Genomic DNA, 25,352 nt, shown 5'->3' on the forward strand with positions numbered 1-25,352 from the left:
ATATATTAATGATTGAAAGTTAAAGTAATTTTAAGAGATTATTCCTCTGTTGTCAGGGGCAGAGTACTCTACAAAGAAAACAAGTGTTAAGAGACTTAGTTTGAAGGTGATTTGCCAAGTCAAACTACTTGAATAGAAGTTAAATGTGTGTCCTTTACAGTACGTTAGTATGTCAGCACATCGATACAATTTAGTTAAAAATGCTCTAGCATTGTTAAGATTCAGTTTAAAGAAAACAATAAAAATATATATTTTGGTTTAAAAAAACCCAACCATTTATAACCGTTTTAAGATAGGTCAGTGTAGACCCAGTGTGGGCCCCCTTAAATTCTAATTAAAGTTCACATATGCAGATGTCATTTTGTTACTAGCTCAGAAAGATTAGTGAACAATCGTGAAAAGAGAGGGTCTGATTCTGCTAAATCTTGAATGCCTCCTGCAGAGTGCTGAGCATATTTGTCCCCAGGGAACAAATAGACCTATGTGGGAGATGGCAAACACCTTGCAGGATTGGACTGTGAATCCTGTTGCTGAGAAAAGTGTTCTGAAACCAACATATATTTAATTTATTGTAAAATGAAATTTATATTGATCTTAACTTCTGTTATTTTCTCCTGAGTCAAGCATTTCCCAACTTGCCCAGTTATTACCTAGTAATGGATAAGTTGAATTGTTTCTAATAGTGACTGGTGATGCTTGTTTGGCTGGCTACTGAATCTTTTCTGACATGTTGTTAATCAGTTGAAATATAACATATATCTCCCTGCACAAACTCTTGCTACAAGCTTGGATATTCTGTTTTGGAGGGGGGGGGGTTAATAAAAGAAATTAACTCTAAGTTAAAAATGCCTGACTTGAAATCTTTCTGTATTAAATAGAAAACTAAACTGCATTTAACTTCTGCCTTCTCTCAGTATATCAGTTGCAACAGGAAGCTCCCCATCCTAGAAGGATTACCTGCACTTGTGAGGTGAGTATCATATCATACCAAAGCTATGTATTGTCCATTAACTACACATCCAGAGTTAACACTGTGCATTCCATACAATTGCTATATGGGAGACGAGCAGTATTATGGAGAAGGTAATTTGAATGTCACTGCGGGGGCCACCATCAGTTTAAAATGAGGTTGATTCATATGCAAGAGTTAAAAGGAATTTCAGGAAGTATACATGTCCCTGAGGAACTGTTAATACTTGCGGTTTTTACAATTTATTTTAAAAATATTTGAAAAATTATTTCACACTCCCCCTTCCCTTTTCACGATTTAAAACAAAAAATATATATTTTTGTCCTCTAGAGTTGGGAAACTGCTTGTACAAGGGCAACTTTGGGCTTGTCTTTAGACAAACTGCTGTGAAATGCGCATACAGAAAATAAACAAAAAGGATAGTGAATTTCTTCTCCCCTGTCAGTCTTCCAGTTAATCATCTGAAGTGTTATGGATGGTGGTAACTATTATGCTTTCTTGCATATAACACCCCCCCCCCAAATATAATACACATCTTGTTTTTGAAAAGCATTGTGAAGAATTTTTCCCCCAGAGTCATCACTGCAAAGAGCAGGGACAGACCCTAATCTTCAGTTGACTCACTGTCCCTTTCCTACTTAACTAAAACCCTAGCTGCTGCTAAAGACTGGTCTCCATGATGATGTCTGATTAATGCCATTTGGCAAGATGAGTGCTTGTTCATAGCTGTTTTGAAATCATAGATTAAAACATGGTAGAATTTTAATTGTTATTGAACAACCATGTTAAAGTTCTTATTCATAACTTTGTCCTATTGTTATACCCAGGATTTTGGAAAACATCAATTTCAATTTAAAAATTGCTGAAATGTTCTGTTTGACTGTTTTAAACAATATTGCAAAACCCTGTTCTTACCAAACAGCAATTGAAAGTTACTAATTTAAGATTTATTGCAACATTTTCATTGTGCATCAAGAGAAAATAATTTAATCTCTGGAATGTGTTTATCAGTTTGACATAGCATTAAATACAGGAAAGCATACTAGTGTCAGGGGCATTAATAGGTTATAGCTTAGATCATAAAAAGGATTAATTTATTAAATTAAATAGGGATTTATTGGTATTCTCTTTCAAATGGCCAATTGCAGTTCTTCAAAATAGTCTGTCAACTAGTAAGATAAAAGATCTTAGTAGTTCAGCCTGCCTGCCCACACTGTGGCACTTGGCCTTCCTGTCAGACTGTGCCCCATGCCCCTGTGATTTCAGGACTCCTGTTTTCATTTTCACTAACTGGTTGGAACCAGCCTATGAAATCCCAGACTGTCCTGACCAAATCGGGACATACGGTTACCCTAGTGATAGACCAATTTTACATGAAACATACATCTGGGAGATAAATTAGCTTTAAAAAATGTGTTTAGGGCTATTACTGAGTGCCCTGACAAAGAAACTTTACCCAGGCAATGATGGTGATATAAATAAATGTTAATTCAATATTGAAAATGAGATTTTAATTACAAAAAAAATCAGTATGTTCAAAGCCAAGATTCCCATTTCAGCCTTTGAAGGTTGTTTCCTCTTATATATTCAACACAGTAGGTTTTTTCAAGATATACAAAAGGTTGGCCCCTGTACTCAACTCCTTAAGTGTGTGACTAGTCCCATTGAAATCAATTTGATTGCTTCCAATTCTGTGGCACTCTGGCCATATTGAACTCACTGGGAATTTTGCCAGTGATTTCAAAGGGACTACTTATAATCTTTAAGTGTCTGCCTAAATGTTTTGACCTAGATGTATTGTTCTGTGTCCTTCAAACCTCTAGCAGTACAGTTTGTGACACAGACATGAAAAATGCAAAACTTTGTAAGATACCAATGCTTTAAATGGATATCACTTTCTCTCTGCATGTCCCTTTCCCTCTCCGTTCCTGAATTGTTTTCAACAAAATTCCTTTTGCATTTTCTCCCTTTCTAACTTTTTCTTTTGAAGAGGAAAGATATTACGAATTATTACAGTAGGAATAATTTGAGGAAGACTGCACTAGAAAGCTTGTCTAACATCCTAAATGCATAGTTGGTCCAATAAAAGATATTGCCGTAAGAAATCTTTACCTCTCTACAATAGGAAAGTCATTACAAAAAACTTAATAACCATTAAGTTCTGAAGTTCTGAGGCTGCCTGTCACAAATCAAGCCACTTTTGAGGGGAAGCTCTGCCTTGGAACTCCCCAAGAAGCAGGCTTATTTGGTCTCCGTCTCCTGGAGGACCCTTTGAAGCCAGCCCTGGCATGGTTTCTCAAGGAAAGCTACTGGCTTGAGACCTGGCTTCAATTTGTCCCCGACTTCCCTAGTGATCTGATCTGACCCTAGTTCCCTGCCTCAGAGAACTCCTTTTTGGCCAGGTCCCAAAAAGGGGGTGTTTTCTTCTTCAAACAAGGCAGAGGGGTCAGAGTCCTGGTGTCCCAAACAGCACTGCAGACTGCTCCGCATCAAATAGTCTTTATTGTGCCACAGTAGTCTCCTTTGTCCTTCTTTGGGCTCCACTCTGTCCTCCCTGGGACTATTCTTTTATCTCCCTCTTTGTCTCCACCCTGGGAAGGACCCTTTCTTCCCCAGCTCTCTCAGAGCCTTACTTTTTCTCTTCAGGCACAGTCAGCAACATTTCCTACAAAGCTGTTACAAAAGTATAGTATTCAGCACCTGAACTAACTGTCACACAATAAAATTAAACATAATGTCATGGGGAGCTAATCAGTAGGGCCAGAGGGTCAGGGGGGAGAGGGAGCTTTCATTTTAATAACAGATTTTGGGGGGTTTATCACAGAATTTGCATTTTTTTTTTCAATCAGGGAAAACCAGGATCCCTGCTGATTTGGCTGTGTGTTTATTTTATTATTATTATTATTACCCCTGCACACTACACTAACATGAACATTGTGATCTCTTTTCTGGGCCATATCTCTTATTGCACATCAGCGGATGCATCTACACAAAATGTTTAATCCAGAGCTGCCTAATTAGCTCCACAGTAAAATCTCCATGTGTACATGTGTGGCCCTATTAGGTCGTAGTAAACTAATAAATGCTGCTGTAAGTTAGTATGTGTAAATACAAGTACTGTCCTGCAGCAGTGTTATTTACTGCCCAGCAGTGTATCTATAGACACTGACAAGATCGGCTGGGGCACAAGGGTGCTACAGTGTGCAAGCTGCCTGCTGGCTAGCCCCACACTGGAGCACACTTGTGACCCAGCAAGCCTCTCCACAACACATCAAGCTGAATCAGAGCAGTCCCGGGCTGTCAGGATGACCTGGGCCCTTCGCCAGCTAGGGCTGCTCCAACCCAGCACAATGTGCTGCGGTTCTGGGCACACATAAACGGGGTGCCTGGGAGCAATAAACTCCAGCAAAATATGCACCAGAATTTAGTGATTTACATTAATTGCATGTGTAGATGCTCCCACTGTTTGCTAATGTAATAAAGTACTCGCTTGTAATACCTCCACACAAAGGTGCTGGATTCTGCAGTGGTGGGGTACTGCTTAAATTAGTATGGCAACCTCGACATTGAAAACCTTTAATTTTTGTGCAGCCTCACTGTCTTAAAGACACAAAAAAATGTGAAGTGTGGTAAAAAAGTATGACTGCAGAGAAAAGACTTTACAGGTTTGCAAGTTGTATAAGTCTTGATTTTTTCCTCATTGACAAACCGTAGTACAAAAGAGGGATACCTTTGTTTATCTTATAAGAACTGTCAGAAGAACAGCCCATGCCTGTTCAACTACCAGCTAATGTTTTTAGTCCTGTTAGTCATTGAAGTGTGAGAAAATGAGAAATAATGAATAGGATATATACTAAGATTTGCTTTATAGCATTATCTAGCAATAACACTAGACCACCAAAGCAAGGCATCAAGGTATAAAATAATATACTGTATATAAACATTACTAGTGGCTTTTGCCAGTATAATGATGGTGGAAAAAGCCTAGAATATTAGCTTAGGACTGACCAGACCCACACTTGTTTTGTATATAAAATATGACAAGAACTGGCTCAATGATACTATGAAAACTTTCAAGCATGCAGGTGTTCCTCTTTTAATTACAATTTATCCTGATTTTCTCATCCCAGGTTGTAACTAAAAGGTGTTGTATAGGTGATATATTGAAAAAAAACAATTGGGACCATTTTATAGAGAGAAAAGTGCTGCATCTAAGTAAGCAGTGCTTATTATGAGTTGGTGACCCAGCTGCCTCAAAAGGTTTACTGAATAATCTGCAGAACCATTCCTCCAGGTCAATGTAATGTCTGTCAGAAGCAATAGAGATAGTGAGAAATGATACAGAGCACCTTGAACTCTGAGTAGTGTCTGGTTGAACACTGAAGTCAGTTAGGAAAGTAAGGAATGGCTGTCTTGAGTATAACCTGAAATGTTCACAATTTTAATCCAAAACAAAATTATAATGTATGACGAGCTTGAATTTTTAATTATAAACATATCATGGGGCGGGAGGGAGGAAGAAGGAATACATTAATTTAGGTTGTTTTATAAATAGTAGATTAGGTTACAGTCTTGCTGAAGAACACTTCAGTATACCCACAATTTTAGAAATTGTGAAGATTGAGAGCTGAAAGAGGCTATTTGCATTTGCTACATAGATTTCTACAGTTTGTAAAGGATAGGTTATTTTTAATAGATTTCCATTTTGATATGAGGAAAAGATTATTTGTGTCAAAAGGTTATTTAGCTCAAAATTGAAGATAATCTAGACCTATTTTTACATAAGAAAAATAACATGTAATAATTTACCAACAAGATGCATATTCTGCTTATCTTGATTGATTTTGTTCTATGGTGCACAACAGTGTTTTCATAATAAGTATTGAGCATATTGTGTAGCGGGGCCAAGTCTGAAGTGAAAATATGTTCAGTGAACAGCCACGTGTTTAACCTTTCTTTGCAATCTAAGCTCCTCCTGCTAGCACTGAACTTTGTGATCTGTTCTTTCTCAGCTGGACTTCTATTAGCAGCCATGAGCAAGGCAGCGGGGAGCAGAATCTTTTTTTTTTAGTAGTTGAATTATTCACCTGTATAAACAAATTCATAAATATTAGGAAGAGCATTCTAGTCCAGGAATATTAGAGGTTAAGGGGAAGGAAAAATGTGTAATTCAGTAAAATATTAGAACATAAATTGTTCCCTCTGTATTATTTTATTTCTCTTGCTGAAATAAGCAAGAATGATGATTAAAGGAAAAAAACACTTGTTAAAGAGTAATTGGAAATCACACCATAAATAGTTTTTATTTAGGGTGCCAAACATACACACTGCTACAACAGATAATGTAAAGAGTTATAACCAAGCAAATAACCCAGTAAGTTGAAAATGCTCCTACAGTAGTTAGAGCTTGACTCTCCAATCTGTTATGCCACTATTGTATTGGTGTAATTCTGAGGTCAGTGGAATTACATTGGGATAAAGCCAGCACAAATGACTGGAGAATCAAGGTTTGGATTTATGTGGTGGCATAGTGCAGCTAGGCTGTTAACACAGTATCACAGTAAAAATACCATTTGGAGTCATGTTGTAATATTTAAAGGTCTTTTAAGTTAACATCAGCCTTATCCCATTATAACAGGAGATGTGGACATTGTGGGCACATCTACATGTACAATTAAGGAAAAGGAATAAACTCCAGCGCATATCATGCCAGAATTTAATTTCTCCTGGGGACTGTGTTTACACGTGCGCCCAGGACCACAGCAGATTGAGCCAGGTCAGAACAGCGGGTGGGCCCTGGGGAGTCAGCATGCTAACCCAGGGCTGCTCCAATCCAGCTCAACATGCTTCAGAAGGCCTGGCTGGGGCATGAGGGTGCTACAGCGTGGGGCTAGGCAACAGGCAGCCCCTGCAGTGAAGCACCTTTGTGCCCCAGCCAGCCCTGTCAGATTCTACGTGTGCATTGATTTGCAGTAAAGAACTTCGCCACAGGAGTAAATACAAGTACTGTCCTGCAGCGGAGGTAATTCGTTTACTCTGTCCTAATAGCGCCACATGTATAGACAATGACATTTTACTGTGGAGCTAATTATGTAGCTCCTTGGTAAATGTCTTGTGTAGATGCACTTTGTGTGTCCAAAGCACAGTACCTGTGTGCTTTGCATTTGTCCATATGTATACATATGCTTATAATATTCATAATGTTTGTATGTAGGCTACCTTTTTGCTGTCACATCAATGCACCTCATAATGAATTTGAAACAATTATTTGTGAAAAGATATCAGGCAGATCACATGAGAGAGTTAATTAAAATCACTATCCCTTTTTTACCCTGCAATAAGATGCCATCCTAATTTAGTGCTAATTGCTAACAAGCCGGATTGAGCAGGGTCTCTAAATACAATTGTCAGAGACCTTTATAGGTAGTCCAAAAGCACTTGATTTTACTGAATGGGAGTACCTATTGCAAGTCTTTGTTTTAAGTTATCTTAAAGATAGGTTTATATGGATGATCTTCACCCTGAGTAACTTCCCAACTGCCATTGCAGTGGTAAATGAGCACATTTCAGAATGGGTCAATGTAAGACATTTGCAAGGTTATGCTGTTCATCTGTTTGCTTATTTTATTAGCCATATGTGACTTCAGGGGAAAAGTCTGAAATGAAACCAAAGCCCCTAATATAGTAAACGATTAGCTCCTTTTGGGGGTCTGTGGGCACCACTACAATAAAAGTAAATAATAGTTCAACAATACATAACACATACCTCACAATTCAATTGGTTATTTCCCATCTTTGATGCAAGGAAACACTGCCATCTCGCACTCCACAGAGTCATATGGCAAATGCTATTTTCATGTTTTGATTTTTTTTTAACATAGACCTATATAAAAGGTCTCTGATGAAAACACCATTTTTATTAGCCAAATGTCAGTGGTGATGCGTAGGAGGTGCATGGGGGTGCTCACCGCTTAGGTAATGGGCAGGGGGGGCAGGCAGGTGCCAGGTGATCACTGCTCCCAGAAGCGGCCGCACCCACTCCTGGAAATGGCGGAAGCGATTGGCCACAGGGCGGTGAGATGGGCTGCGCCCCCGCCCCGGCCAGCAGGACTGGTTGAAGGAGAGGCACATGCCCCCCTGACTAAGGTGGCACCAGTCACCCATGTAATAGTATTGAAATGATGAAATAATTTACTAATTACTGTAATTTCAGGCTGTACAAACAGCAGTAAGAAATTAAGCCCATAAATAAACCTTTGTAAAGCTTAAAACATTTTGCAGTGGCACTTACCTGGACCTGGATGCAGGAGAAAACAAAGAAGCTGAGATTATGGTCAATGCTCATGTTAAAAAAAATTGATCCCAAAATACTGAGGAGAAAATACAACATTATGTTGAGATGGGACATATGTTGACTGAATTTTAGCTCTTTCAGGAACTGATTTAATTAAAATGATCATCCTCCTTCAGTTGCTTCATTTAGCCATATTTCTTTTCATAGACAATAAGTGGTTCCAAACTTAGAAAGCATTATTTTCCTGCTGTACATGAGGGTTGAGAAGAATGAAACTTAACTGTGGAAAATCTAAAAAGGAGGGTGATTTCTGCCAAATAGGTGTAAGTGTTTTGACAGTTAAATTTTAGACGTTCCTTTGGCTCTGTCCTGGATTACATGGATCTGTCCCACACTGGTGACTCAGAAAGCAGTTTTTGGCAGGAAACTACCATATTTACTTGAATATAACCCCCTTCCCCCCCAATAATTAGATTCTACATATATAACGTATAAATTTACTATAATTTTTCAGGTATAGAATCTAATTATTGGAGGTTTGCCTTCAATTTTTCCCTCTCCCACTGCTGTAGCAGAGAAAGTAAATCTGAGGGAGTCAGGTTGCCTCCTTGTTCTCTGCTGCCCTCCATATTCTTCCCCCCTTGCAGCCCCTCCCCGCTACCTTACTGTCAGACCCAGCTGTCCCTGAGCACATAGAAGTGAGAGGCAAATTTGAAAACAGTGACCTTGAAATAAACATACGTGTAGTAATTTGCACATGTACCCATAAATTAACTTTTCTTAATTGATTCATTTTACCTTTTTTTTGGAAACCACTTTGAGTTTTAGCACAGGTGCTCCATAAACACACTTTTAAGCATCACTTTTATACCTGCTTGGATATAGTGGCAAACAATGCTTGATATTAGTCCAAAGACAAAAAGCTTATGATTTACTATATAGTTCATTGAGCTGGGGCTGAGCAGAGGCAACAGCATTTCGAGCCACGATTACAAAAAGCACATATTCAATACCAAAGCCAAGTTCAACACACAAAACAACATTCTGCATAAGCTCACAAATTCCAAGTTGGGAGCACATCCATCTTTGTGGTTAAATATGGCTGCACCACCTGGAGACTGTCATGTCACAATAAACATATTGACACTGCCCTAAATGATGCATGTAAAATTATAGCACACTGCCTAAAACCCCTGTTCCCTGCCTATGTGCACTAACTGGTATAATGCCCCCTTACATCAGGAGGAAGGCAGAAGGTGACATTGACCGGTAGGTCCAACGACTGCCACCCACTATATGGACATCAACCAGTGCACCATCATGTCTCATCAAGAAATAGTTTTTTGTCCTCTACCACTAGTTTTTTGTCCTCTACCACATCATTGACCACATCACCAGAATCAGCCAGAACTACCCTCTGGCAAAAAGAATGGAAAAAAGAGGCAACAAAGCTGGTGAATGGAGCCAGTCAGGAATTTGCCCCCATTGAGGAGTTAGAACCGGCTTCAACTACAAATGGCACACATGGCAGAGCCTGAACAGATTGAGAGTGGCTCTTGGAAGATGCAACTGTCTCATGAAATCATGGAGCCTCTGTGCAGCAGATCAATGTTTTTGTCAGGAGAAGCAAACTATGGATCATCATCTATTCAGTATTTATGTATACTCCACATATCTCCCCTCTCCCCCAAAGGATTTATGTGCTAATTATCCCCCCACTCATGACTGGAACCAAGTGTTCTTGTCATGAGTCCTGGGAACCTCAAAAAAAATTATATACAGGTAAGGCACAGGGCAACCTGGTCCAGCTCTTCCTCATGGGGAGGAGGGTCACTAAACATATGTGACAAGATGAAACAGGAGTGACAGGGATTCTGGGTGAACTGTTTGGGGCCCCGTTTGGTGATGTTCGCCAGGCATTAAAAGCCCGTGAAGAAACAGGAATAATTGGAAATGGGAAAGAAAGGCACAGCTCAGCTGTGAGAATGAAGGGGAGGTGGAAATGTTTGCAGTGTAGTGGCTTACCATGACTTGAGAGTTGGTGCTGGGTGGACTGAGTGTAGTGGGTACTCCCATTTATCTTATTTCGATGGGCTGTCCTAACCTATCTTTGTGGTAGGTTCCTATCAGCATTCAAAGCCTGATCTATGCCTTGAAGGCTGAGAAAAGGATTGTCGACAGGACGTCACAGTATAAGGAGTAGAGAAGGGCGACCCAAAGCTCAAAACAATGGCAGTGGTGGCAAGTAAACATGAGATGGGAAAAGATTTGAAGAGCGGAAATGAAGATCTGGAGACGGAGAGTAGGCAAAGGTGCAGCAGAAGGAAAGAAAAAGCAGTAGCAACAAGAGCAACGGTGGAGGCAGCAACGATGAGAGTGATGATGCCAGAAGGAAGACACGAGCAGAGGAGAGTGGGAGATGGCAAGAGCAGTAGGAAAAGGTACGTTGGGCAAGAAGCAGAGGATGACATGCTGGCTGACCAGGAGTGGCACAGCAGAAAAACATGGAAGAGACACTGAGAGGAGCAGAGGCTGCAGATAAAGGCAACTTTAACTGGTGACAGGAGGCAGATGGGGTCGATGATGAACAGATATGATTTCTTGGAAAAGGTCCTGTTTGAGATTTTGGAGGCACAGTTAGAGCATCTCACTGGCCTGATTGCTTTCTCTAACCAGAAGACTTGTGAATTGACTTACTGGGATGAAGAAGGGTATGAGAACTTTTGGAAGGAATATGCAGAGAAACATGGGAGGGAGGAATTAAGAGGGATAATAAAGTTCATTGCAGGGGAAAAGTCAAGAGAGACTGATTTATTGTTTGAACATGCATGGATTTACTAGAGGCAGAAGACATAGAAAGATGGATGGAAAACTATGCCCAAAGGGTAATGTTGGTATAGAGAAGAACAAATATGTATCTGGACAGAGTCTTGGAGAGCACGAATAGTGTTACAAGCAGACAAATGGAGACCAGATGGTGTGCTGCGTCTCCCGTCAGTGATCCAGATTGGGTCACATCAGGGCTTTATAATGTACCATGGGCAACCAAAACAGTGCAGCAAATGCAGATAGGTGGGGTACCTGTCTGTACAGTCTCCTCATAGTGTACTACAGATGAGGAGGGGTGGGACATAGAGCAGCAGAGTACCAAGAGTCCCTAAAACGCACTATTTGTAAGGAGCTAAGGGTAAAGCGGGTAGAGAAGCCATAAGTGGCAGATTGCAATGAATTATACTATCAGTCTGGGAACAGTATTAGAAATTTTCAATGAATATGTACCACCACAGAGGGAGAAAAGGAATGTGCTGCTTAGAAAACTAGCGATTTACTTGATTGGTGGGAGACTGCACATAATAGAGATTTCAACTGTATAGTTGAAGTGGGTGACAGAACAGGGAAAGAAGGAAATGGAGCTTTAGACAACTCATCTAGATTATTAACAAATGTAATAAAAGAGGAGTTGCTGAGAGATGTGTGGGTATGGGAGAAAGTTTTCACTAGAAAAGACCACAGTCATGGGTGACTGGTGCCACCTTAGTGGTGGGGGGGCACAATACCCCCCCCCAGTGACCAGTCGCAGTGCACCCCCTGTGAGCGCTGACTGGGGAGTGGGAGTGCTGGATGTAGTGCTGCGGCCGCTTCCGGGTGTGCTGCAGCTGCTTTCTGGTCAGTGAGACTGGCTGCGGGGAGACCCGTCCCCAGTCTCACCGACCAGAACGCAGCTGCAGCGGTCCCGGAAGCGGCCACAGCACTACATCCAGCACTCCCACTCCCACTCCCACTCCCCAGTCAGCGCTCACAGGGGGTGCATTGCGATTCCCACCTGCCCCCCCATGCCCATCACCTAAGTGGGGAGCACAGCCTGACAGGGTGTGCACCAGAGCTCTCAGGGGGTGCACATGCACCCCCTGCACGTCACCACTGACCCCAGTGGAAAGAATCAAGAATTGACTTTGTGCTTGTATCAAAAGAAAGAGGTATAAGGAAGAAAGAAATCATACATGTGGCTTTTAGTGATTACTGGATGCTGAAGAGGGAAATGAGTCTTAGTAAGAGCCCCATGAGCATGAAGGGACTGTGGAAGTTGAACGTGTGGCTGTTAGAAGGAAGAAATACATCAAGTATACACGAGACATTGAGGGGTGGTGAACACTGAAGAAATATTCAGGAGTACCAGAGATTGGTGGATGATGAGGAAGAGTATGGGAGAAGTCTTCAGGAATGAAGGCCAAAGATGTTTGGGGAAAAGCGTAAAAGTGCTAAGAGAACTGCAAAGAAAGATGTAGCTGCTGCTAAAGAAAGCTGCAGGAGGAGGACGGGTATGAGAAGAGCTAGAAGAAACAAGGCAAGAGTTAAAAAACTGGTTTAAAAGCAATATGAGAGAGAAAATATTCTTAGCAAAGGCACGCTGGGTGGGGGAAAACAAAGAGTGGTCCCAATACCTTTCAGGCAGAATGAAGGTGGCAAAAGGAGAGCTTAAAGCAGTGCGGGAAGAAGGTAGTGCCTGGGTGGAAAAGCAGGAGGAGGTGTTGGAGATGACAAGAAGATTTTATGAAGAGCTATACCACAAAAAGGAAAGAGGAAGAAGATGAAGTATTTATTGGAAGAGTTTGAAGAGAAAGTAGAGGAGAAGGAAGCAAAGATGGAAAAAAAACTTAAAGGAAGTGGATGAGTGCTTAAAAACCATTAAAAGAGGGAAATCAGGAACGGCTGGACTGCCTATGGAATTTTACAAGAAATTTTGGGTATGGATAGGGAAGGGATAAAGTGGAAGTGTTCGAGGAAATAACGGAAACAGGAGAGGCAGGGAAAGATTCTATAAGAGGTGTTGTAATCTTACTCTTCAAGAAAGGAGAGAAAGAACTTCTGAAAAACTGGAAACCGATTATCCTCCTTAATATGGACTATAAGTTAATGGCCAAGATGCTGGTTTAAGAATGAGGAAGAACCTCTAGAAGATAATACATGAAGACCAAATATGCGCAGTACCAGGTAGAACGGGGTGGGCAAAATACAGCCCACCAGGCCATTCTATCCAGCCCTCAGGACCCCTGAAACATTTAGAAAATGTTTATCTGCTCCTGGCTGTCTGTCAAAGATGACAGGAGACAGGGGCAGTAGGAGCCCAGCCTCACCCTACCCCTAACCATTTCCCTGCCTTCCTGCCCCCACACTGCTACAGCACCATGTTGCTCCCGGCTGCATTGCCAGCCGAGGAGCACAGGGCCTTGCTGGTACCCTGGTGCATGTGTGTGCGCGTGTGTGTATTTTCATAGGGTGAGTCCCACACCCCCCCCCCACCATACACGTACACCCACACACCATACATGCAGACCCACACAGTCTCACACACCCCAGCCATCCTCCATACCCACCCACACCCCACATATCCACACACGGCCACATGCTCCCACCGCCTTCACACCTACCCACCCCCACAGATGTACCCACATTCACCTGCCCACAGCCTTGCCACAAACCTATACTCTCGCCCCACGCACACAATATACAAGATTAAGTCTTCATTCTAAGCTATTATATACAATCACCTCTATGTACACTACAGGAATGCATGTAAAACAGGACAAAATATTTTTTGAAATCAAAGTAATGAATGTCTTAGATGTTTGCCTTTTAGAATATAATTTGGTACTTCTGGGGGCAAGGGAAGAGACTTCTGGTAGAAAAGGTCAGGGGTTAGGGGGCAGAACTTCCTATCCCAAGATGGCAACCAGGGGGCAAGACCCTTGTCAAGGGGTGGAGCTATGTGTGCGCCCCTCGACAGCTTGCAAAAACTCGATAAGTGGCCCTTGATCCGAAATAATTGCCCACCCCTGAGGTAGAAGTTTCTCTGAAGCTATCAGGATGATCAGAGATGCACTGCCCTACTTCAAAGTGGCAAACACAAACAGTTATAGCAAACCTAGACTTAGAAAAAGCATATGACAGAATGGATCATGATTATATATTTGAGGTGCTAGGAAAAATGGGTTTCTCAGAGAAATTTATATGTTGGATAAGGTTACTGTATTAGAGAAGCAGAGAATCAAGTCTAAATTAATGAGCATCTAATGGGCCCATACAGGAACGAGACAAGTTTTATGAGAAGAGCACACGGCCGAATCTGACCAGTCACGTTGCTTTCTCACTTGCATTGATGACCTTTACCTAATGCAAGAAGTCTACAGGCCAATTAGGAGAGAGGCACTGTTGCATCTGGTTTTGGCCAAAGGGGATGATCTGGTGAGCAGTCTGAAGATTGAGGGGAAGCTAGGTGACAGCAACCATGACTGCGTGTGTTAAAACTAGTTTATGGAAAGTAATTAACCTCTGTGTGTTTAAGGTGTTATCTTTCAATGAAAGAAAGTGCCTGAAGCTGGGTTGGAACAAGGAAGAGATCAGAGATGAAGCGATGGAGGAGAAGTAGAGGAAGGAGGATTGGACACACTTGTTTCCCTAAACCAACAGAGAGGATTGATGGGAGGGCAAAGCATTTCTGTTGGTTACTGAAAAATAGAGGTTTTTTTTATAAGGAGGGAAGTTGCCAGTTTAAGATCCCAGTTTTGACCATTAATCTCGCAATTCTGAAATGGAATTCTTTTGCCTGTGGAAATTCTCCAGTCCTGTAATACAAAATCATTGTATCGTGCTGCTGTGTTTGGTAAGTGACTCAAAACATGCAACTGAAATCAGCTATTAAAGACTATTTGTGACAGGATTTATCTTTTATAAACTCTTTGCAGCAGGTATTTTGCCTTCCTATGTGCCATATAGAGGAGGGGAAATACTTTTTCTCTCTTGCTACAAGGAGTAGGACATGAACAAACAGCTTAAAGTTGCAGCAAAGTAGCTTTAGGTTGGATGCCAGGAAAAAACTTCTTCACTGTTGAAACAGTGAAACAGTAAAATACACTGCCTAGGGAAGTTGTAGACTCTCAATCTCTGGAAATATTGCAGAGAACGTTGGACAGCCACTGATCAAGAATTATCTAGATGTAGCTATGTCTATGTTAGTCTATGGCTTTTTACCATGCTTCTGGGCTTTCCTAGTTGCCACATAGGGCCAGGGGGAATTTTTTCCCCTCTTGCTACTACATGTATCAGGTGTTTTTTAAGCCTTCCTCCAAGGCATTAGGGTTGGCTGCAGCCAAGGCTGGGGATTTTGTGTGAGGTTTGCCAGTGCTTCTGTTGGAACCTAAACCTGGAGGTTCCTGGCTAGAGGGTCTTGCCCCTCCACTTGGGGTCAGACCAATTGTCAAGTTTGGAGTCAGGAAGGAATTTTACCCCATAATCAAATTGGTATGGACTGTGGGAGTTTCTGCCTTCCTCTGTAGTGGAGGACAAGGCCCTCTCCCTGGGATCTCTCAAGTGTATTTGAACCACCCTTACAGCAGCAGGATATTGCCCACTGTGGTCCCCTTGCTTTAGCTGTGGCAGATTAGGGTATTATGTCTTGTGTTGTGTCAGGGTTGACTATGTGGTTTTGCTGGGAAGTTAGACAATAGATTTGTACAGGGATGATCTGGCCTCAGGCAGGGAGTTGGACCTGATCTCTAGAGGTCCCTCCCAGCCCTACTTCTCTGTGTGTGCCGACAAGCGTGGGGGAGGGGGGAAACACCTCCTTTATTGGAAGCAGCAGTGCGTTACTTTGACCTGGCTTAGCAGTGTCTGCATAAATCAGTGGTTCCCAACTTTTGGTTGCGACCCAAATGAGGGTTGGGGGGGCAATGCCGGTGGTGCCACATACAAAAGACGAGCCGCACCACGTGCCAGGAGCTCTCCTGCCCCCAGGCTGCCCCTGCCGCACTCTGCTCCCAGCAGTGGGTCACAGCAAAAAAAACTGGTATAAATTCTGGTGCTTCTACAGGGCTTGTTGGTGCTTTTATCTAAAGCTGATTCAAAAACGCCCCACTAAAGTGCCCAATATATATAGAAGTTGAGAAAGCCAGGTCCCATTAATGCAATGCCTCCTCTGGGCATGTGCTAGGCTTAGTTTGGGAGCATGCTGAGTTTAAAGTAAAGCATCCCTTCCCCCTCCCCCCCATCTGCAAGCAGCCTAGCATTCTTTGATTCTCTAAAGTGACTTGATACTACTATATGAATAATTAAGTGTTTATGTATTAGTATTTACTAAAAGGGTTTAATCTTGTCTGCTTTCATATTGCTTCATATGTTAATGAAGTTGGTATATATTTAAAAAATGCCTCAATGTTGCATTTACTTAGCTTAGCCCGTTAATATTAGCATGCTCAAAGTTTAGCCTGTCTTGCACACCCAAATATGTTTCTTTACTCATAGAGGATCACTAACATTATACAAGGCCTTTGTTACCTTTGAAATATGATAATATATTCAGATGCTAACAAGTAGCAGAACAGTTTCTTCTTATAAAGGAAAACGATCATTTTAGAACAGTATTGATCACTCTAATAATACAGAGCAATCAACCATGAGAATAGCTCTCTGTAAATGTGGGAAAATTATTACTTCCAAACTATATCATATTTTCATTTTTGACATCACAAACATTGAGAAAACAAAAATAAGTTATTATTTTTAGTTTGCTTGAAAAAAATGTGAGGATGAAACTGAAGTGAAGATTAACTTTCAATATTTTGCACTTTTTTAGCTGGATTATCAATGATTGTGAGAATTAAGGTTCTAAGCTATTGAAATCTACTTCCCTGCTCTGAACTCAGAAGAAGAATGGTTGTATGCTTAAGATTATTCATGATTACAATGATTTTCTTAAATGCTTTAATAATTTGTTAGCAATAAGTAATACAACACATTTATGCTAATAAAACATTGCCATGCATCAACTTCAAAAAATCTGTAATTTCCATATACTCTATGTGGATATGCTTACTAATTTGTTTTTAAAAATGCTGACATAAAAGGCTGCAGTTCAGTTTTGCTCCCTCTTTTTTTCAGAAGCCAAATGCAGTGTTTCCTGAGGTTCAATATTTGGAGTATTTTCAGGGTGTGTTGTGGAACCTTATATTATAGTTTCATATACTTTACCTACTAAACAAGTTCCAGGTGAAATTATTATGATTTTTGTCTATCCCTTCAGGTACCATCATCTTCTCTCATTTTTAAATAAGTCATAAGATATAAAGATGTTATGTGTGTGAGCTCTTCCTTAATGTCTTAAAAAGGCTGTTTGTTTTTTCAATAGGTCGAGAACAGACCCAAGTATTATGGAAGAGAGTAAGTAATATCTTATTGCAAAATACAGTCTAATGTGAATCACCGTTACTAATTTTTGATGTTCAGTGAAGGCTCTGGAAGTTCACTGCATAGTTGCTGTATCTCATCTGTATATTTAACCCTGCAGGAGTGTGGGGCTAGTTTAAATTTGCAGGCCCATTTACCTGGCAGGGTGGTGACTTTGCAAGAGGCTGCCTCATGGGGTGCTCAGCATACTGTATGTGCGAACAACCTTGCTGTGGTCATTATCCTTGGTGTCTACAGCCTGAGCAGTAACTGCACAACTCTGCTGTGCCATGTTCCTATCAGTTGTCTCATTGTGCATGGGAATTGAGGAACTTTTATTCCACTTCACCACAGTATTTCTTGCTTACCTGCAGATTCTTATTTAGGTAATGCTATTTTGTCTACCTGAAATTGCACCTGCTTCAATTGCTGTTTTAGCCAGGAAAATGTAGTGCTTGCTATCTGTGCTGTAGTTTTAAATGCTGGCTTCTTTTCACCACAGAGATGGTGGCTACTGCAACATATCTGTGTGTGTAAAAATCTCTTTGGAACCATATAAGAGGTTAAATGCTATTTTAAATATACATTATTTATATTTCCTTGTACTCTATCATACTATTACACACAGATGGTTACGTTTCATACAGAGAATTAAACCAAATTTTATTTCTGTGTTTACTTTGCTATAAACGTATGTACATTGGACAGATTATTTGGAAGATTATTTAAAATCCTCAGTGCCTGGCAGATTATGAAGCTGCCCCAGAGTAGTACATATGTAGGTCCCTCTAGCACATAATATTAAGCCAATAGAGTAAAATGGACAGATCTATCTACTAAACTGATGTTAGAGGTACACTTGTTTGTAGGGAAAAAGCATTCTTCTCTTGATATATTTAAGCAATTTTAATGATCTAGACCCAGTAGTCATAAATAAATATGTGGGTCAAATTCCAGGCAAGGAGAGAAAATTAACAAAACAAAAAGATTCCTGCAAAATAGCTTCAAGTTCAGTGGAGTTTCTTTTAAAAAGCCTGGGATAGTTGTGGCTGTTTTAAAAAAAAAAAAGAAAAAGAGGAAAGAAAAAGATGGAGTAAGATTCTGAAAAGTGTGTTTTGAAACATCTTTGACTGCAAATAAAGATGCACTTTGTTTGCTAGATTTCATGGTATGATCTCAAGGGAAGAAGCCGACCGGTTATTAAGTGTTGCAGAAGGAAGTTACCTCATTCGTGAAAGCCAACGGCAACCTGGTACTTACACTTTGGCGTTAAGGTTGGTAATGAATATTTCACTTAAAAAGTTATAAAGTATAGATAATGGTGGTAATATGTGAACCTCAACCACTTATTTCCTTTGTACATTTTCTTGGAATAGTCGGTGTTTAATGAAGATATATTTTTTTACCTAGTTACAGGTCAATATCATTAGAATCCTTTAAGCCTTCCAGCATGAGATTAATATTTATCATTTGAAATATTGAGATAAGTATTTACAGCTGGTTAGTTTTATTTTCCTATAGATTTTTCCTCCTTTTTCTCTTCTGCCTTTGCTTTCCAATTCTGCCCACGGATAGCCACATGGGAATGTTGAGAAAGGAGGTGAACAGGAATTAGAAGGTGCTTCTGTGTTCTTACACCATTCAACCAACTCTGTAGCAGTGCTGATTCTTCCCTGGTTGCTTGTTTTAAGAGCCTGCCTGATGCTCTGACTTCTGTCTACCATTTATGCAGCTTTCTGTGAACTAGTCTGTATACCTGGACAGTTCTGACCTATCTGGGTATGCAAGCCTAACCACCAATTCTATATATGTCTAATAACAGAACTGGTTTATATCCTCAATGTAATAGGCAGAATATGATTTTATGGTGTCTAGTTATTTTGCTTTCAGAGATAGCTTATTAAATAAATTGACTTTTCAGTTCCATTTCAACTTATCTGCAGATGTCTCAGATCCATTTTTGCATGTGTTTAGCTTTAAGAGCAAGTAGTACTTCAGGAGAACTGCTAGAGTGGCACTGGTCCTGTTTATTAGCGGCCCATCCTGTTTGTAAGCCCTTTTTACCCTGTCCATTTCTGAATCAGAAATGGACAGCAAAAAGTCCTGTTTTTCAGGTCACTGGTGGAAATATATGTTAGTCATTTGTCCTCATGATTCTATTGGCTGTGCCTAGTGGTAGGATGGTGTGAAGCCTGGAGGAGAGGGGATATGAGACAGCTAGGAAGGGAGGGAGATGGTGGCTCCACCCCTTGCTGATTGGCCAAGGAGCCCAGTGCTCATCCCCCCCCCGTCCCTCCATGCTGATTGGCTGAGGTGGTGGCAGTCCCATCTCTCACCACTGATGAGCTGAGGGGAGCTACCCCTCACCAAGGGGCTGGTCAGTATTCTGGGGATGAGTCAGTGGCTGCCCTAAGAACTGTTCTCACATACTTGAAATGAAGCGTGGGCTTAAAATGCTTTCCCAGGTCAGCAGACGCCTTTTCACATATCAGTAATCACACAGTTTTTTCTCAGGCAGATTAGACCAGACAAAAACATATCTAACAAATCTGAATTTTAGTTCATTTCATTTTGTGAAATACCACAAATTCTTTTTCCTACCCTTTTGGAGTGTCAAGATTTTATTTGAATCCCACAACTTACGTGTGGCAGAGAGAAAAGTATAAGGAGAGGGGAAAAAAAAACAACCTCCTCTTCTAGTCTCTTGTTGCATAGATTTGCATGTAATATTTTAATTAGTAGATTGTACTTTACTCATGATCTTTGCAGTGTAAAGTATCCACAGTCTTCTTAACAATAAAATTTAAGACCATTTTTTTTGCCACTACCTTCCCCTTCTTTGGGCATGATGAAGTGCTATTCAGTCCATTAGTAACTATGGAGAATGTTAAAAGCAAGTAAAAGGGATAAACCATGCACGCTGCATGCCCCTGGAGGCTGGGGGGGCATGGCAACCACCCGCAGGTGGTGGTGGCAGGAAGCAATGTCAGGTGAGGGGTGGCGAGTGCCAGCTACTGCAGATGCCACTGGCAGCAGTGCCCATTGGCAATCAAGGACTGCCCACCAGTGCTGCTGGCAGTGTCGGGGGGAGTGGGGAGGGTGACAAGTGGTGACCGCCTGCAGGTGCCTCCGGCAGCATCAGCAGCACTTTTCGCATGGGATGCACCGCCAATCTCAGGGGGTGCACATGCACTCCCTACTCATCGCTAATGTGATAAACATTTTTAAACCCACTTTTTAAATTTAATTTAAAGATTTGGCTGACCAGACCGTTGGACTGTTGCTATTTGTTTAAAATAAATGAATATTAGGGAAATTCTAAGACTGGAAGAGTGGTAAAGTTCTGCTAATACCTAAAAAGGGCATGTGGAATGGACTGGGTAGCCTTAACCAGATAGCCTGGCATCAGTCCTGAGCCAAATAGTAGAAAAGGTATTGTAGGTCAGGTATTGGGACCTGGATATCTGATAGTTCATCTGATATCTGGTTATGGCTACCCAGTCCAACTCGCTTGCCCTTTTAAGATTACATAGAATCACCTGCAGTCATTTCAGAATCTGAGGTCTTCAGTGAGATGACTAAATAATTAACCCAGTTTACTAGGAAACTGTGCCTAAGTATGCATATAGCACAAGTGAAAAATGTTGTTTCCTTTCTGGCCCTTTTTGCCTTGTTCTTGCAAACAAACCAGTTGAAACTGATGAAATTTCTGTTGTCTGAAGAACAAGTTGCAGTCTCCAACAAGTTCAATTCTTGTAAGCTTTTAATAACATCTAGAACTGCTTGATCACATCACAGCAAGCTCTTGACCCCAAAATTAAGCTCTGTTAGTCGTTCTGCATAATGCCACAAAAAGGTGGGGTTTAAAGAAAGCTACTATGTCAACTAGTGAAACAATGGATAGGAAAAAAGAGTTTTTCTTGAAACTTCCCATCCTCTGATATCAGTGTTCTAGATATTCCACAAAGAAACAGAAACTTTGCTTTCGAAAGTTAAGATTTACTATTGTTCTCAAAGGCCAACTGATAAATTTGCCTCAGATATCTTGAATACCAGCACAGCACAGGACAAGATATGTTGAAATGCTAGTGCATATGAACAGGAGCCTCAGTAATATTTATCCAGCAAGAGTTTATTTTTTGGATAGGCTGGACATCTGGCAGAAAGAAAAATATGATTCATTCTGGGATTGTGGAGAAAAGGTAAGCATACTTTGGGAAATTTGAGGTAGAGATATTAATAGAAGTGTTGAGTCTAAGTAGTGCAGAAACATTTTAAGGAAAAAAATTGCTGCTGAAAGTATTATACAGCAAAAAAGAAATATGATAAAAAAGTACTAGTTTGCATTGTTGTAAATGAGTTTTCTTAAGAACACTTAAAAATAAAAATAAATAAAGGACTGCCAAGATATTTCTCTCTCTAGTAATCAGACTAACAGGGACACATTTATATTGATTTGTATTAACATATGTGAATCCATTGGTGGTATTTATTGTGGTGTAATGGCTCTCTTTCACTCTAATAAAATAAATTCAAATATGAAAAGAACTGTTGTTTTAATGGCTAATCTAAAGGCAGAAGTTCTGTCACTGAATCCTGGTCCTGCAAAATGCATGGTGCTTTGTGGCCGATGGGGAATTGTGGTTGTTTGGCAGCTTATAGGATGTAAGCCAATCAGTACCTTTTTTTTTTTAATATGCAATTTTTTGTCAAGGTAACAGTACATTAATAATGCTTTTACCATGTCTGTTACAAGGTAGAAAGAACTGAAAGAAATTCTTGAAGCCAATAAAGTGTGTTTGTCCCTACAGAAAAATGTCATAAGGTAGCTCTCCTGCTGATACAAATTTGTTTCTGCTTGCTTGGGGAAAAGTTTTAATATCCCAGTTCCGAAATAAATTTTCAAGTGATGACAAAGCTATACTTAACTTTAATGTCACAGAAAAATAGTCTTTCAGTTTTGCTATGCTCATCAGTTAACATTTGCTGTGTTATTAGTTTATTTGATAGAAATTTGCATTTGGGAGTATGCTTTCAAATTGAAATGTTGAAAGTAAAGATGCCACTTTGCCATAATTAAGCATTTAACTAATTGTGATTTTACCAAGGAAAATGTTTTTTCTTGCTGCTTTCTACTACTAGAGCAAGTAAAATAACATGCTGTCTTGGTCATTTCCCTCAGTTTCCCTTGATATTGGGTCTGAAAGTGTTTTATTGTCTTTTATACCTTAGCTTGTCATCTTGCCATCCTTCCCTATGACTGGCATAGCATCTTTCTGATATATTATTCTACCCAGTGCAGAGGATTTTTTAGTAGGGTGCCATTGCATATGGCTAGCTTTCTCCTTTAAAACTTTTACAACTTTCTTGTTTACTATTAAAACAATGAGTACTTTCATTCAAAAGAAGTGCCATATTTATTCAATTCCAAGACAAGGTTCCTTCCGCTCCTCACACCTACTCCCCCCAGTTCAACTTGGGGAAAGAAGCCATGCATCTTGGAATTGAACATCAGATGGCCATGGAGGGCAGGACAGGCAGCTATGGCTCTGGCCTCATCCCCACTTCAAACAAGTATGCGCTTTCCTTACACTACTTGAATTTCAGTGTTTATCTGGATGGACTTCAATTTCATCCACTGTACTAGGTATGGGTGTATTGACTATTGGGGCAACTGGTGCCTCCTGAGTTGGGGGGGGGGCACTTGCCCCACCTCCCCCCCACGGCCAGTCAGCAACCAGGGAGAAGAGGAGGTCCTCTGCAGCCGATTGCACCAACCTGGAAGTGTAACTTCTGGGTTGGCATGGTCATTGGCCACAGGGGAACTCTCCTCTCCCCTGCCCCCTGTCGTTGCAATTTACTGTAGGGGAGACCATGGGGATCACAACTCTTGGCACCCCCACTCCCTGGCTAGCACTCTCGGGGGAGCACCAGCACCCCCTCCTGCCCCCATTGCCTAAGTGGGGAATGTTGGCTGTAAGGGGGTGCACCAGCACTCTCAGGGGATGCACATGCACCCCAACACATTGGCACTGATTGAATAGTGGGCATGTTAGAACAGATTGGCAGCATTGTGACCATTATGAACAGCATATTGATACTGTCCTGATCAGTCTTTCTGGATTTGAGGCAGCCCTTCATAACTTTTGTAAATGAAGTGCCACCCAATATCAAAAACTAAAATTACATATAGTATCTACGTCTCTGCAGAGGGGCTGGGCAGTGGGATGCAGGATTCTCCAGGCAGGGACAAGCCTGAGCCTGTGCTCAATTTATCTCCTCACACCTTACCCTGGCATTTTGGTTGAGAATCTCTGGCTTTAATGGATCAAATTTGCCCCATTTCTGCACTGCAACTTTTAGGTTGTTTTAGTATAGTGCACAAGGGGTCTCTCTTGCTGTGGTGATTGTCAGCAGTCTCATGGCATACACAACAGTTGTCTTAAGACATGAGGGCAGTGTCTCAGTAGGAATCCTTAAGGCTAATGTAAGGGACAGTTGAGGTTAACAGTAAGTTCACTAATTCAGGTTAGGCCATTGAGACAATAGTAGCTCCTGTTTGCTGTACCAGCCCAAGTTTTGCCACAGCAAAGAGATGTTATACTAGGTCCTCCAGTGTGCCTGTTCTCTCCTACCAATATATTCTGTAATTTTTGCAAGAATGTTGTCCTAAAATGTGTTTTGACTGTGTTTTGGATTTTTTTGGCACATTGGGGCATTGTTTAAAAAGAGTAGAACTAAAGCTAGGTTGTTGTAATGGCATGCACCTTAACTTTGTATGCCTTGTTTTCATATGTTTAAGTCTGCATTGCTTTACTACATTTCCTGATTTCAGAGTTTTAAATTAGCCACTATGCACTTTCTGAAAATGCAGGAGGCACAACTATACCATCTTAGTTCTGCATTGATGACATTTTTGGAGTATTTTATTATACAATATTTTTTGTTAAAATTGATCACAAAATTACCAAATAATGAGAATCAAAAGGTTAAGAGTTATTTCTGTGTTCACAGATTGAAAAACATATCATTATTCATTTTATAGACTTTTTTTAGAAATATTCTAATTAAAAGATTAATCAACATAGAAGGCCTTTGCTTGGCTTTGGCTCTTTTGCATCTTTCCCACAATGCAAAGCAACAGTAATACCAGTCTGTGACCACTCTAAGAGTTACCTGTGTGTAAGAAGAATACCCAGGAGCTATGAAACCAGGATAACTCAAATATGTGTTTTGAGACACATGGGGCATTCCCAGAGAGAGCATGGGTATGCATATCTTACAGAGATTTCGAATTGTCAGTACAGTCTTCAGGAACCAGCTGTATAGGCTGCTGCTGGACAGAGCAGCCTAGAGACCTGCATTAGCCATATCCCCTTCCGGTTCCTGCACCAAGCTCAGGCAAACCAAAAAAAAATCTAGACCCCTGTGAACAGAAATTTTACCAATTCTATTTCCTTGAATAAAGGCTAATGGACGCTAGACCATCTGTGTGAATCTGAGCAATTGCTTTTCTTCTAAATTGTTGAACCACGCTTATCCTGCAGAGGGATGTATTGTATGTAGGAAGAGACCACCCACGGCCCTTCTCATTCTGTTCCTAACTCCTTTGCTCATTCACACCTTGTCAGACTTTATTCACATAACAGTGAACAGCTCCAAAAGCTATTCAACTTCACTGCTTGAATTTGATGCTAAAGAGTTGCACTTCTGGAACAATCAAATCCAAGTAAAAGTTATGGAGTATAGTGTCAGCATCACAAATCCCACCTGATGTTCCAAATGCACAGGTAAGTAGGCTTAACACCAACTACAGAAGGAATTGGTTTGGCTCTGTGTCAGTAAAGAAATACCAACCAGTTCTACAGT

General features: G+C 40.8%; 1 protein-coding gene across 2 annotated transcripts in view; it reads left to right on the forward strand.

Annotated features, from left to right (window-relative positions):
* Nucleotides 1-25,352, forward strand: part of CHN1 (chimerin 1) — a 156,035-nt gene that overhangs the window by 40,158 nt on the left and 90,525 nt on the right. For both annotated transcript variants that reach the window (XM_019554067.1, XM_019554066.1), the window contains exons 3-5: nt 915-970; nt 17,446-17,477; nt 18,644-18,757. In XM_019554067.1, the coding sequence (XP_019409612.1) occupies nt 915-970; nt 17,446-17,477; nt 18,644-18,757 (202 nt within the window). The remainder of the gene's footprint in view (nt 1-914; nt 971-17,445; nt 17,478-18,643; nt 18,758-25,352) is intronic.

The sequence above is a fragment of the Crocodylus porosus genome, unplaced genomic scaffold (genome assembly GCF_001723895.1).
Source record: "Crocodylus porosus isolate Cpor-Errol unplaced genomic scaffold, CroPor_comp1, whole genome shotgun sequence".
NCBI classification, from domain to species: domain Eukaryota; kingdom Metazoa; phylum Chordata; order Crocodylia; family Crocodylidae; genus Crocodylus; species Crocodylus porosus.